The sequence below is a fragment of the Gymnogyps californianus genome, chromosome Z (genome assembly GCF_018139145.2).
Source record: "Gymnogyps californianus isolate 813 chromosome Z, ASM1813914v2, whole genome shotgun sequence".
In the NCBI taxonomy this organism is placed as follows: domain Eukaryota; kingdom Metazoa; phylum Chordata; class Aves; order Accipitriformes; family Cathartidae; genus Gymnogyps; species Gymnogyps californianus.
Window position 1 is genome coordinate 5,789,660 of NC_059500.1, and position 15,868 is coordinate 5,805,527.

At 37.1% G+C, this 15,868-nt stretch overlaps 1 protein-coding gene across 1 annotated transcript in view; it reads left to right on the forward strand.

Annotated features, from left to right (window-relative positions):
- The window catches only part of EDIL3 (EGF like repeats and discoidin domains 3), a 269,430-nt gene that overhangs the window by 59,130 nt on the left and 194,432 nt on the right, over window positions 1-15,868 (forward strand). Inside the window, exon 2 of the mRNA XM_050913442.1 lies at window positions 10,544-10,672. Coding sequence (XP_050769399.1) covers window positions 10,544-10,672 — 129 coding nt within the window. The remainder of the gene's footprint in view (window positions 1-10,543; window positions 10,673-15,868) is intronic.

Sequence of the window (15,868 nt, forward strand, 5' to 3'; positions counted from 1 at the left end):
CAAATAAGGTAAAAATTGCATCTGTTTGTCTTTCCAGAGACTCTTAGCAAAAATTACCAAAAGAGTTTGCATCATTCATCCACAGAGCTTACACGCTACTGCCAGCTGCATCGTCCAAAATAAACAGAATCACTTCTTTATTGTAGCTGACAGCTGTAATGCTCTTATTATTTCATATCTTTCACAGGAGGGACACATATCTTCATTACCTAATTATTATTCTGAGTGCAATCAGTAACATCACCTTCCTGTAAAGTCAGAAAGAAAATGATGAAAACCAGCAATACCGTTGTATCTCCTTAGATGACATGTCTTCTTTGATGGTGACAGAACTTTCATGGTGATAGATATAAATATCCGTGTGGCCAAAAAATGCATGAAATGAATGCAGTAAAATCAGCTAATTATAACAACAAACTTACAGAATATTTTGCTTTATTCTCTTTAGCTGCAGGGTTTGGTATAATGGAAGAGAAGAGCTCATTGTAGAAAAAGTTTGTGTAGGGAAGAGTGTTCAGTGCCGGCATGTCTGTTAAAATGGTCATCTAGCGTGCCAGTGGGCTTTGGAAGTGAATCCCTTGATTGCCTCCACATCCTACGCTCACTTTGCTTCTGCCTGCAGAGGGGTTTTGATGGGCGTGAGCTGGATTCATTCCCGAGGACGTCAGGCTAGAAGCTGTACTCAAGTGGAGACCCTAATGGTTACTTAAGGGTCTGAACCAACGACTGGTCATTTGGGCACCTTCAGATCCCATGGAGGGAAGTGATTAAATCTGGAACAAAATCCACGGACTTCATATAATGTAGATAACAGAAGCCTGAGCGCTGCATGCTTTGAAATACTGATCTGCTCATGTTGTGCCATGCTGTTTTCTAATTTAGACATAGACAATGCTGACTGCTTCACAGGGCGTATTGTCAAATATGTTTTGCAGTTTGGAATATTGCTTGAAAGCAGAAAATATTCCTTCATTTTCAGTATGCGTTCTGAAACTGTTGATGAAGGTGAATGTGTGTGTGGTTTTTATAAATATATATATTTTTGTATATATGTAGACATATATTTAAGGGGTTTTATGGGATGCGCTTGGTACTTACATGATTTTAGAAAATTTTGAAAGGTGAATTACAAATTTTACGTGTTCTGTATTTTGGATACCTAACTTGGGATATTAAATGCTCCCCATTTCTGCAATAGTGTTGACACCTCTTGTAAAAAAAGTGACCAATTAAGGTATTTAAGAGTGGGTATCCAAAACCAGAAGTAACTAGAGATCGATGAATCTTTTTCAAAGTGTAATGAGAATATGTTTAGAATTCATATTGTTTTAAGGTATTTCATTTTGGTGAAGATAGGAGGATATTGTGAAATGTAGTTAGAGTTTTAAAAACTGTTAATGATGACTTTTTAATTGCTCAGCTTTCAAATTTGGATTTACTTAGGATGGGAAAAGATAAATTCGCCAGTGCTGAGATTAATAATTACCTAGCAACCGGTGCCTGAATATATCCAATATAGGGCAAACAAAGGGAAAACGAAACACTTTCATTTCCCTATAGTTATGCTATGTCTAAGTATGGAGCTAAATATATGTGTGTGTATGTATACACATACACACATACTCTGATGCTTCCAAATCGCTAACCTCAAAAGCTGTGGAGCATAAAAAAGAGAAATGGAGTGGTAAAAGTGAGATGTGAAGTGTGGATGAAAATTGGGAATATTTATTTAAAAGTGATAATTCCACAATACGTGGTTAATTTTTTTTAAACCATCTTGCTTCACTGATGAAGTGAAAGTAGAAGCTGGAAAGATAACTGTCAAGACCAGTAAGAGTATGTGTACCTGAATGCTCTCAGTCCCTAAGGAAGAGAAGGAAGGAAGATGTTACTTGTCTAGAGATGGTCATAAACACTTACGACTGTTTATTTTAAAGGGCACCCTTTGGATGGTACTGCTGATTTGACTGCGTGCATGGATTTTCTCTCCATGGGAAGCAGGGGACGAGCAAGAGAGAAGCTGCTGTATGTCTGAGTTGTTTCCTGATCAGGAGGTTGAGGCATTTCCAGAGCCTTGGGAACCATGAATATTTTGAAGCAAGATTTGGGAAGAGCTAATGATCAAAAGCTCAATGTAGGTTAAGTCAAATAAGAAATCTAGATCCCTATATCGACGATCTGATGGTCATGAATATAGAAGTGGAGCCTACTGGCAGTTAGTGGAGAAGCCTGCAGGACTCCAGCTGATTTTTGGCAGAAACCAGTGAAGCTGTATGTGGAGATCTGCAAAACAGTAATTTCTAGCAAGAAATGTGAATATTTTATTAACTGAGAAATTTCAAGTGAACATACTACTAAAAATCTCCTGATCAGCTTTAAAAACAAAGGACAAGTGACTGGAAACGATGATGTATTCCCGTCATGACTTAGTATCTCTCTGAAAGTTTTAATTGAACAAAACAACTTAATGGAGAGACAGTTTAGCCTAAGTGCCTTGTACAGAAAGTCTCAATTTAAGCTCTTATTCTTTCCCTTTTCATAAACCTCTCTCACCCCGTAGATCTGAACAGGTGCAGAAATACAGGTTGATTCACGTGAGTGTTGGTGAGTGGCAAATAATTGTATAAACATGGCTGACAAATGACAGCTGAAATCAAATGAGTACATGCAAGGAGTGCCTAGGTAATTTTTGCCAGCTTTGTTGAGCACGCAGAGAGAAAGAATGTTGTGGAAGGTTGGGTTGATAGGGATTAGGGCGTCTTCATTGAAGGCATTTATCAGCTATCTCCCTGCTTGTGTAGGAAGCATCATTGCTGTTAGCTGAGGTTGGGTGTTAGGGATGGTGTGCCACTGGTACCGTCAGCTGATCAGTTTGGAGGAATATATCTCTTTTCCTTCGATGAAACAGTGTCTCAACTGATGACAGCTTTCCCCAAATCCTCGTGACACTGTGCATGAAAAATTTTCCACAAGTTGTAAAAATACTCAGAAGTGCATTATATAACCATATTCCTCCTTTAATCACTTTTGATCCATTTTTTACTAATAAAGATTTGAAATGACAGGAATAGTTCATCTTTTTCCCTGCAGAGCCAGTTGGCATAGAAATGAACTCTCTGCAACCTATGAAAGAGAGAAGAGTTTACTTTTTAAGCTGTTTTCTGTTTCTACTTGTATTTCATATTGTCAAACATCAGATGCTTAAAAACTCTGTAACACAGCAGGCTGAAGTACAGTGACCTACTGCTCTTTCACATTCAAATGAATAAAGTAGCTCATAATGTAGACCTTTAGAAAGGGAAAAGATTATACTTTTTTAAGGCAGAAGGGGATTTATTATGATAGAAATTAATCTCTGCAGACATTACTTTAGCGCTCTATTCTAACCCTGAAAGTAGGGACACACTTTTACAGTATTGTACTATTAGACTAAATCCAAAGCTTAAGTCAGCACTTCATCTTCACCCAGGATTAATGTTTCAGTCCAGTCCCAGAGTGGTATTCGAACGAGAATTCTATGCTTAGAATAATCTGATTTTTTTTTTTCGTAATACCATCTCAGGTTTTCAAAAATCAGCTGGTGCATCCCCTCAGATTACAAGACCAGAAAAAGTTAAATTTAAAGAAATTTTTACACCTAGTTCACACGAGTATGTTGCAGTTCTCCTCCACTAGCTACAAGCTACAGCTTGTTCAAGTGCATACAGTCTCTTGATCCCAGAGGCTTTCAGAAGAAGCAGCAACTACCTCAGTTTTCATGAGACCTGTGATAAAACCATGAGTTTATTATTCTGAGATTTATGTTCTCCTGTAAGTTTTCCCATCCAATTAATATGCAGACATTTAGAGTTGATGATACCAGTTTATTCATTTTCAAAAACCATTTAAACAGTTTGCCATGAATATTCTAGTTAGAAAGTTAGGTGAACCTTCTACCTGCATAGTAAGCAAATCAGCCTAGAAACCAAGCAGAAGGAGGTGGATGAGCTATTGGTATCTAGAAACTTTAACTTCCCTTTCAAATAAGGGATACAAGTTAATTATTCAACTGTCTTTTTACCTTAGGAAAAACAAATTAGCTGCCTCACCATTAAATTTGAAAAAACAGCTTACCAATTTCTTAAAAGAGCTGCAGAGCTCATCTGTTTTCATGTTCACATTTTGCATCTCTGCACAGGTGTGTCTTCAGTATGATTTATGGTTCTGCTTCTCAGTAGTGGTTCAACTGTGGAGAAATAGATTTGAACTTGGACACTGTACAGAGGATTCTGTAAATCAGAAAACTATTAAAGCTCTTTTTCTGAAAATTGATTTTAACATGAAACTGCTACTGGTAGCAAGTACTTTCTCAGTCGTCTTCTGAAGTTTAGTTGCTCTTCTGGGCTTCAGAACTGAGGCTCATTTTTACTATCCCTAGACCAAATTTCTGTTGACTGGCTATTTTCTGGGCTGTTTATCCTTTGGTGCCACATGGATATCTCTTCTTTGTAACAACTTCTGTTCTCGTGAAAGGGAATAGCTATTCATTTTATTTCTTTAGAAAGAGCTTTTAAAATAAGCCATATTTCATGTAGCAATATAGGAAATAGAATAAAAATACAGCTGCTTTTTTAAGTTGGAGCGATTGTCCACCTCTTCCCATCAATGGTGAAACCAAATGCTTGAGCTACAAAACGCCCATTATATAGCATACCAGTAAAGAGTGTTGTACTTCCTGAAGAGCTTGTGTGGCTAGCACCCTGAACTCGTACGTCATTATGTTTGCAACTGCTTACCTGTAGATTTCGTCATGCCTTTTGTTTCAGTGGGTGTCAGCATCTCCTTGGACTCCTACAGTATCAGTATGTTTACCTCAGTATCAGCTTCTGTAAATTTCACTGCATGTGTATGTAATGCATACTAAATGTGTTCATATTTATATTTAATGGACATTATGTAAAAGAATAAATAGGGTTGAATTTTTCCATGCACACTATTTCACAGAATATGCTCTGTTCTTAAATTATAGAAGAAAATGTGCCTGAACACTCAAATCATCTTTCTTCTATCACTTCTTTCCTTCCCGTTTTGAAATCCTGTGAATCCATGCCATTTTTTGAAGACATGTTTCTTTGTCATCATTTCATTGTCTCAAGCAGATGTTTCTTACTGTAACACTTCTGCCAGAAATCATAACAGTTATCATTCTAGGTGTTATAAGATAGTTGAGGGAAATTGTATTCATTTCAGGCTAATGGTTTTGTGCATAGGGACTGAAATGCTTCTCCCATGCCTAACTCGGGATACTGTACCTTAGCTTTTGGCAGGTATTCCTATCGCAGGAGCTACAATGTTAAAGAGGAAATAGTTTTAAGTTGGAGTAAATAGTTCTTTTTCTTTTTTTCATTGACAAACGTGAGTGAACTACACATTGATTTGCATATAGTAGTGGTAGCTGGCTGGTCTATGTGCTTTTACAACAGAGTGTTTCACGAAGTAGTGCGTGCAGGTGGTCGTGGATGGTACTTTTCTGTTTGCACAGTGCATCTTCTTTAGCCTTCATATCACAAAAATTATTTTCATAAACTCTGAATTTCTGTTCTTGACAAGGATTGATGGGCTAACTGTTACCATCATGGTGTGCTGCATTATTTATACACAGCAGCTGAGTTCCTTTTTTCAGGTTGTCCTTTGCTGTCAAGCAAAGTATTGCACTCTTCAGTCAAGAATCTTGTAACATTTTATGGGGTTTTATAGGATCAAAAAGTATCCTATATAAAAGTGTAAAGTTCAACAAAGAGTGGATTTACAATTTTTACCCTCCTCCCCACCATTACGTGCTTGTGGAAAGAAGCAATAGGTGTACATTCAGTATTTTGTTGAAAAGGATATGGCTTAAGAGTGGTTATGTGATGGTATGTCATGGAGCATGATGGACTTACAGAACAGTTCCTCTCCAAGTGCTTTTAATAAAAGAGATCCAGGTTCAGTGATTGAGTTACTATGGACAAAAGCTGTCATGGTCTTTAAAAAAAGCCTAATTGTTACTAGAGAGCGAATAGCTCACCATTTTATCTGAGTTTTGCTATATATGTTTTTCTGAGTTTGGAGAAGTGGGAAGGGTTCTTAATTAAAATTCTAATTTTGAGTATGTATGGATGTCCACTTTAATTTTATTCTTTTTGTATTGCTTTTTTTATTTTTAACCAACCATGTTTTCCAAAGAGAGGACTCACTCTCTTTGGACTCAAGGACTTACTTGAGTCAAAGACTTACTTGACTTAAGAATGTTCTGAAGAAATTAAAGATGTGAGGAAAAATAAAAATAAAAATATCCCCCAAATTTAGTATCCTCTAGTCATGTAAATGTTTTGTCAGCTCCTCAATACAGTATGGTCTGAGATAATGTGGATTACATTTCTACCTTAACTCTTTCATGCATGATGTCGTGCAAAAAGGAGGAAATATGTATGTGTATATACATATATATATTTTATATATATAAAATAAGCTACATATATAACATTACTTCAAAGCAAGGGTCCCCTAAAAGAGGTAAATGCAAAGTGGTCATGACTTCTGGCAATTTGGGGGGGGAGCATGTGAGCGTATCCTTTGCTGATTCTGTTTCACAGATCCTTGCACCAATTCTCAATAGCTTGATGCAATGAAATTTTACTGTCTGAGATTTTCCTGAGAATGAAGTAAAGGCAGCAATACTTGTAGTACTTATTTTATATGCAGTCTTGAGACATACCTTAATGCTTGAGTAGCCAGGTAATGACAAGTGCAGGATTAGTCAGACATAGTAAAGAAAAACACGAATTATTGTTTTTATTTGACACTTGCATTCTTACTGGACCCCTTTCAGAACGTTTTAATAAAAAAGTACAATATTAATTGTCTTTTGATGTTTTTCTAAGTAATGGAGTTCCTCTTAGAGTGTTTGATTTGCAGAAATTTGTCAAATTGCACAGCCTGTTGCACAAACAGCATATTACCTATCACTATGGAAAGTCAGCAGCACAGAGCGCAGTTCTGTAACAGCTACTGTAAAGGATATAGTTCTTTCTTTGGGTTTATTTTACTCTTCCATTCACCATGACTCTAAGGTTAAATTCTAAAACTACTGTTGTATTAAAAGTTGTCATATGCAACATAGTATTTTAATGGTAACGAATCCCTTAATCAGTTGTATTAAGACACAGTGCACCCATATAAGCTTTTCTTATTAAAAACAGAGCCTTTAAAATCAAATTCTGTTCATCAAACTCAGTAGAATTTGTAACAAATCAGATTTCAATATTTCAACATGAATGGCCTCTCAAGAGGCACAAAGCATAAATTGAGAGGAATAGTGTTGATTCAAAGGTGATACTTATTTTGTTCTGCACAATTTCACAGACTAAGTCATAAATAAGGGTACTAACATTTTAAGTGAGTTTTACTAATTTAAGTACAGGCAAATTTGCACAGCCTGGTATCTAGTCTTAAGTAGAATTACTGCTCACTTGTGTCTGTGCTGTTGCTCATTTCTCTGACTGCATCGTATATGAAGTCATACTATGGTATTATTTTAACCATTGTTGTTCAAAGTATAGATTTTCCCTCCTTAGCCCTCTTTAGCATTAAGTGAATGAGACAGGCTAGGGAATTTTTTTTGTTGGAGCTTTTTGTCTTTTTTGGGGTTTTTTTTGTCCCATTTTCTTTAGAGGTATGCTGTACTCATTTTATTTCTGTGATGTGATATAATGATAATTAAAAATTTACACCAGTGACTGACAGTAGAATTTGGGCCAAGGTGGTGGGTCAAAAGAGCACTTAGTGCAGTTATTTCCTGAACATGGAAATAAATGACTGTTGTTAGAGGACAGCATCTGCTTTATTAGTCCCAAACTGTAGGCCAGGTCACTTTACTTCAAACTGAAAAAGCCAACACGAATTTTCAGACAAATGAAAACTACAGTTAAGTATGCACACTTTGGTCATAGTAGGAGATTTCAGTTTCTGGAAATATAATGGAAAACTGCGGATGTGTTCTGCTCATCAGTCAATATAAAACTTACAAATGGAAACAGTATTTTGTCTTTTTCTTTTTTTTCTTGTATCGCATAACTGAAATCAAAAGAACACTGAATCAGGAAACACATAGTAAAAATATCCCCTCTCATTTTAATCAGAATATCCATGCAGATTTGCATAAGTGTTGCTGCTCCAGATGCTATTTGATTTGTTAATTTAATTAAAGGTATGGGAATACAGTTGTCAGAACATTCAGTTAATAGTAGTTGTTCTTTCACAACCAAATGCCTAAGCCCCATGAAGTAAAAAACAAGCATCCTTTGCTACCCCAATAAATGCAGCAAGCACTGAAAATGAGAAATCTTGACTTATTTAGATTCAGTTAGGAAGACAGATAAAGTCTAGTCATTAGACAGGTAATGTCTTACGTCATTGACTCTTCAAACAGCTCTACTTCTCTGTCAGCTGGACAATCTTGAAGACAAAACTGTTACTACCAAGTACGTAGACACATGACAATTCTGTGTGTCAGGAAGGCAGCTTGAAGCTGACAGATTAAAATTAAATAAAATTAAAAATAACCCAGCAAACTAACCCTCAACTAGAGTTTTTTGCAACTGATGCACAGAATTCATAAAGGCAGTTTTGTACATCAGTTAAATCTCTTAAGTGATTGTTAGATTGGAATTCTTATGCCAGGCCCTAATCTGAAGTCTATGTGCCAGAAAGGCATTGAAAACATTTTGAGTTCCCTTACCACCACTATAGTCCAAAATGTATTATAATGTCAGTACTACTGACATAAACAGTACTCTTACAATTTCTATAACTCTTTACAATTACATGGCAAAAGACTGGCAACTTTTCAATTTAAAAAAGCATACAAAATAATGTACTTATTTTTTAATAATTACCTATCTGCAGATGTTGCTTTAAGTTGCATTGGCAAATTTTTTGCAAAACAAAACTGTACTGCACAAATTATTAGTATTTCTAAAAACAATACTGACCAACAGAGAGCACAGATCTGTCTTACAAGATGAAGCTTGAGATAAATAAAGAATGCATCTAAATAGATATTTAATTATCTGAGAAAAAATATTAAATTGAAACTGACCAAAGCCTAGGGCATTCTTTAGGATTGCTTCCAGTTATCCCATTGGGGACAGGGTGCAATCCTGTATTTCTGTATATTTGTAGAACTGTGATAGGGTGGGGTTCTTTAAGGGTGTTAAAACTGAGGAATTACAAGAATTGAGCAGACAATCTGTTCTCTCTTTTATATCTCCTCCTGAAGGCCATTTCAAATAATATTAGATAGGAAATCACAATATGTGTTGTACACACTGGTAATACTGGAGACGTTCAAGTTCTGAGCATATAAAGCAGCCCTGTGGTGCATCTGTCAGAGTTTACGTCTTTCTGCTGTTGATCACCTCGACACTGATTGACTGAATAGGGTGTCTTCACTGATGAGCAGTTGAAGGATAAGCAAAATCTGCTTGTTTGGCATTATTTAGACAGGCTGAAGCTACCCACTGTGCCAGTGCTTGCCCTGTGTCCCAGGGAGTTTTGAAGCATAGCTGGTTCATAGCGTAGTTTTGAAGCGTAGCTTTGTTTCTGACTGATTTGTTCTGATTCTGCAATCAAAATGAATTATGGGAGAACTTGACAAACTTCCTTGGGACATGGAGGGGACTGTCGAGGAGGACTGAGGGACTGTGGCTACTCAAGTCCTTTAGCCACCATCCCTGCCATGGAGTTGGTGGGTCACAAGTCATAGTGAAAGCAGTGTAAACGTACAGCAGCACCGGTCATAGAGCTTCACATCCAAGATCATTAATTGGCTGTAGACTTACCATTAGAATTAAATGGCTCAAAACACTGTAATTGCTTTAGTCTGTTATGTCAAACTTTATCCTGGGATATATTTGGTCTTCGTGTGACTGACATAAAGCCAACATAGAAGCACACTGCTGGCCTGAATGCCATGCTCCGTGTTTAGCAGAAATGCAGCTGTGTGCCAGTGCCTGATCTGGATTACATCTGCGCCATTGAGTGATCTAAGAGTGTGTAAGTCTAGAGCACATGGTAATGTAACCGCAGCCACGGTTCTTTGCTTACGAACCAGGTGGTAAGCCAATAGCCTGAATTGAGACCACTGTTCAGCTTTATGTTGAAGGGAACCTGGAGAGGTAAAATCCTGGGTAAATTCCTTTCCAAGGATGTGTCCTGAATGACTTCAAATGAGAGAAAGCAAAAAATTATTTTTTGTTACATTTTATTGTCTTTTTCAAGTGAACAGCTGTCAGTGAGTCTAAGAGAATCACATTTTACAGAATAGAAGACTAAGGGAAAATGATTACACAGAGGTGTGCTGTTAAGTAAATATAAAATGGAATTAGCTAAAAGATATTCAAAGGTCATAAAAGCTGTCATTCCTTTCTGTTCTTGGTTATCAGCAATATGCCATACTTAGAGCTTGTGCATAGCTTCTGGAGAGTTTTGTACAGGAATCTTTTTTTTTTCCTTTAACCCACAGGGGACGTGTGTGACTTCAACCCATGCAAAAATGGTGGCATCTGTCTATCGGGGCTGAATGATGACTTCTACTCATGCGAGTGTCCTGAAGGCTTCACAGACCCCAATTGCTCTAGTGTTGTGGAGGTTGGTAAGTGCAGACTTTAAATGCTGGAATAGTTGTTTGAGTATCCTGTTAGTCTGTGGCTGGCCAACCAGTGATCATGTCCATGGCATTTTGTAGACTGCTGTGGTCACTGAATTGTTCATTATTGGTTTCTTAACCTTATCTCTGTATCATAGATACCTGTATCATAATTAACAGACAGTTAAAACAGTATCTGACAAGTGTGTCTGCAGGATATAATCACTCAGAAAAGTTCAGTGCTCTACTTCACAAAGAGAAAAGATCGTAGCTGTGACTTAGTGACCAACATTTCTCAAAGATCAATGTAATTAGATATTTCTATATATCCTTCTGCTGATCAATTTAAAGCTTGGTTTCTGATAGTTTTATGCCTAGGTCTAGAGTAAAGCATAATTACTTAAACAAGTGACGTTACAGAAACAGTATAGGAGAAACCAGGATGACACATAGTAGTCACTTGTTTGAATTTCAAAACAGGTACCCAGCTGGAGGTTGTAATTAATCATTATATGAGTGCATAGAGTGCAAGTCAAATGTACTAAAATTTTGTGATGTGCATTTGACTCAGAGTAAACGTAAATATGAGTCGTAGCTTCAAAACATCTGGCAGGTCAGGCCTCTGTCTTAAGAAAACTTAAGGAGAAAATCAAAGTGCAAGGGAAAAGATGGTAGACAGCTCAATGTGTCACAGGCCATCCCATCTTTTTCGATGGAGCAGAAGAGCTGCAAGTTGACCAAGCTCTTATATTATCCCAAAGAAGGTATAAAAATACATATGGTAGAGCAAAACAATAAATAGACACTACTGTTTAAATAGGTACATTTTCTACCTATCTCTTCCATGGAGTTGTGGGAGTTAGGATAGGAAGGTAAAAGATACAGAAAAGCATTGACTTACAGAAGACTTGGCAGTGTCTCTTTATTTTGTTTGTATTGGGGAAATACGCAGAAGTGTAGGTTCTGTGGCAGTACCTCTTATCTGAAGGCTTTGCATGCCCTGCCTGCATTTCTTCTGCTGACAGCCAAAGTATTTGAAAGCAGTACAACCTGTCAAGTATTTCGTATCGTACATCTGTCTCTGTGATTCATCAATCTGGGTTACACTGTGTCTGTGACAGCTGAGTGGTGCTTACACATTTTGCTTCTGCCCGCTGTACTGTAGGACACCAACCTCGGGCAGAAAGGCAACGCCAGCAGCCTTGCTTCTACAGATGTCTCGTTGAAACTGTCACAGCTAGGCTCAGCACCTCTCTAACACTGCAACCATCCTATATCTGTGTGGTTTTCATTTTTTAATAAATAAATAAAAGCTCTACAGGCTCAACCTGAATACACTATTCTGGGGATTAAGTGTAACCCTCTCTATCATGAGATAAGGCGAGCAGAACTTAGTCCAGGAACCCAGGGTTGGGTTGGTTTTGGTTTTGTTTTCTGTTTTTCTTTTCTGAAAATGATGCTACTGTTGTTGTGGGAGTGAATTCTAAGTCTTCACAATGCAGTTTTAAGGGAATTTGGATTGAATTTGATTTCCCTGAAGATAAATTTTCTGCAGACAAATGAACTTGTTCCTGTGTGAGAATGACCAACTTTGGTCAGACACCAACTGCATTTTTTTCTGACTGTAAAATGTCATAGTAGCTGGTTATTACCTAACATTTGAGTTGCACAAGAAACTGCTTGTTCCTTTGGTGCAGCCACACAAGAAGGTGGAAGACACTGCCTCAGAATCCTGTTTTCCATCCCTTTCCCTACCATTTTTATGCATGCTTGAAGGGTCTGAATTTGTCCTACAGCTATATATCATGCTACCCTAAAATGGCCTTGACATGGGTTTACTGCAGGAAACCTGTGCTTGGTTGTCAGGAAATTGCATTGCGCGTAACTGGGAGGATGCCGATCACGAGTGAATCTGAGATAAAAGCATATTGTGATAATTGCCACTGTAATTTACAACTAAATATTAACAGGGCTTTAAAAGATACACATATACTTAACTAAATTCTTCGAACACTTCAACAAAATCCCAGTTTGGTAAACAGAGTAAAGCATAAGCAAATACAGAGCTTGAGAATATATGGTAATCACAGTGCTTATGCAGGCAGGATACTATGTTTTTAGTTTGCAATCCAGAGGGAGTATCTACTGGACAACATTGGTTAAGTAAAGGACTTATTAATATTCCTATGTTAGCTGAAATCCAGAGTGTTAATTTTGTTTGTGTTTGTCCTGTATGATTATGCTAAATGTATGCATTCAGAGACTAGCCATTACTTTTTGAAAACTTTAAAAATAGTTTTAAAAATAATCTTTACTTTTTAGTACAGGCTGTCTGAAGCATTCAGCTTTATATTCCTCTACATAGAGTCATATAAACCACTGAAAAAAATGGTATTTCAAGGTAATATTTTGATTTTACCTATATGAAAATTACGATGATGAATAGTGTAAGCTATTAGTCAATTAGACTCCATTAATTCAAACACTGGAGTGTTTCAAGTAGAATAATCAGTTGAAAGGTGGGTCTGTGAGGAGCCCCGGAGTGCAAGACTGAGTGTGATCACTTTTACTAAGAGTGTTTATTAGCACATTGTCGTGGTTTAACCCCAGCCAGCAACTAAGCACCACGCTCACTCCTCCCCGCCTCCCAGTGGGATGGGGAGAACCGGAAAAAAGTAAAACTCGTGGGTTGAGATAAGAACAGTTTAATAACTAAAGTAAAATAAAATATAATACTAACAATAATAATAGTAATAAAATATAATAATAATAATAATGAAAAGGAATATAACAAAAAAAAAAAGAAGAGAAAAAAAAAAAGAAATAAAACCTGAGGAAAAAAACAGTGATGCCCAATGCAATTGCTCACCACCGCTGACCGATGCCCGAGCAGCGATCCGCCCCTCCCGGCCAACTCCCACCAGTTTATGTACTGAGCATGACATTCTGTGGTATTGATTCTTTTTCAGTTCTCCTCCCCATCCCGCTGGGAGCTGGGAGGAGTGAGCGAGCGGCCGCGTGGTGCTTGGTTGCTGGCTGGGCTTACACCACGACACAGATGTAAGATTGGAGAAGGAATGCTAACAAAGGTTACTTCTCTTTGGCTTTTTAATGAGTTATTGCCCAAAAGCTATTTCTCTTAATCCTTAGTATCTCAAAAAGGTTTCTTGACAATTTCCTGCGTAGCTGAAAACGCTAAGCTGGTTGAAAATTAGGCATTTAGGGTGTCAGAAGGCACTGAGTAAGAAGAAAAGAGGAGGGTGGGGGAAAAAAACACCACAGAGAAGAGCCTACATCAGTCTGTCTCCCCTCAAAAGGGCTGTACAGCAAATTTTAAAAGCTGTGTTTGAGTGTTCTGTGCAGCCCTCTCATTAGATACTCCATTATTAGACTTTATTCAGTCCTGGTGACAGGATACTGTTGATCTCTGGACACTAGCTGGAAAGTCACAAATTTTCAAGGAACATACTTCAGACAGGAGGACTTCACAGTAAAAGGTAACAGAGATTTTACTTAATCACACATTAAAGTAGGTAAATAAAAAACAATGCCATACAGATAGGAAGTTATACATTCATGTAAAGGAAAAAAAATAGATGCACAAAAGTACATAAAGGTAGGAATATAAAATATTTAGGCAGAAGTCTTACCTAAGTTGATCAACAAAGATTCAAGACAGTTTGGGAGCTGCATAAATAGTTCAAGGACTTAAGAATCTAACTCCTACTATTATCTTAATAAAACTAAGATGTAAAATAACCCAACGTGATCATAGTACCTTATTTCAGTCTAAGAAGATTCATTAGTGCTGTTTTTTTCCAAATCTACCCATGGAAAATCCTGACTCCTCTGCCATACCTCTCCACTATTTTCTGATCCTGTAACTTTGAGTGTATCTAAAACAAAATTTTTGTAAAATGTTTGTAACAGTAATTTATATATTTTAAATTACTAATCCTATTCTGATCCTACTCTTTCTCTAATGGTAATCCTGCCTTATTTCTTGTTTCCTTATATTAAATACTATACATAGTCATGCTTAAAGAGTTGAGATTAGACAATAGATCTATAATATCACCCTGTTTGTGCAACCACGTCATTTCAATGCTCTGTGTATCCTAACAGATTCTAAATATCTGATAAACTGGCAGAGAATAAGATAGAGGCAAGCAGGAAAAAGTACAGTGTGGTTCTTTTCGGTACAGCACATCCTCCAGTGAGGTAGAAAAGGATTTAGCTAAACAGGTAGGAGTAAAAGGTAATTATATCAAGCTTTCCAAATAGCAGGATGTTTTCCAAAGATAATAAGGACACCATGGCCTGAGTTACCTCTTTAGCAGACTCTTATCTATATCTTTGGAAACATGAAACTTAACCTAGATCGAAAGAGATTCACACATAATTAACATCGGTATTGAAATGCATTACAGACAACAAGGTGACAGACTTTATGTCATTTAAATAACACACAAGTAATTCTCAGAAGCCATGTAAATTACAGAAATACCATAAACTGCAACTGTTAAATACAATTAATAGAAGTCTTTAATACATACTGTTCAGGAAAACTATTAACGTGCGTCCTAATCAACATGGGTAGTTGATGAAAGAAAAGTACCTTAATAATGGACAGCGGATGAGAGGAGCAATAACAGTGTGGCTATATACATTTGAAATAATACTGGGGGAAATTTTTTTGACATAAAAGTTGTTCCTGTTTTGTTTGGTGTGTGCATAGGGGAAAACAGGGGCAGAAGTACATGACTGAAGATAAAAGTTAAAGAAAGAGCAGCTAAATTTAGTATGCCGTAAGGCTATCGTGGTGTGTACCATGAGTGACCATGTTGTTCGCCTTTGAAAAATGAGCAACTTAAAACTATTCAGTTTTGATCTTCCAAATCTGAAATTCAATAGCTGTCTGAGAGGATAAACTGGCAAACATGTTTAGTTTACGTAAGTGGAAAAATAAATGATGTACAATGACAGGGAGGGTAGAGGAGCCACGAGCACATTAGAGAAGAGCTGGGAACACTGTCCAAAGCTGCACTCAAATAGGCTATCGGTACCGCTTTGGAAAGTGTCTTTACCTTTTGTGTCAGCTCTCAATACTCACTGAGAGGAACTCATTATTTAAAAACATGGTAAAAATGTCTATGTGCATTTTAGAAGGATGGAAAGGCAAGTTAGTGATCTTATACACAT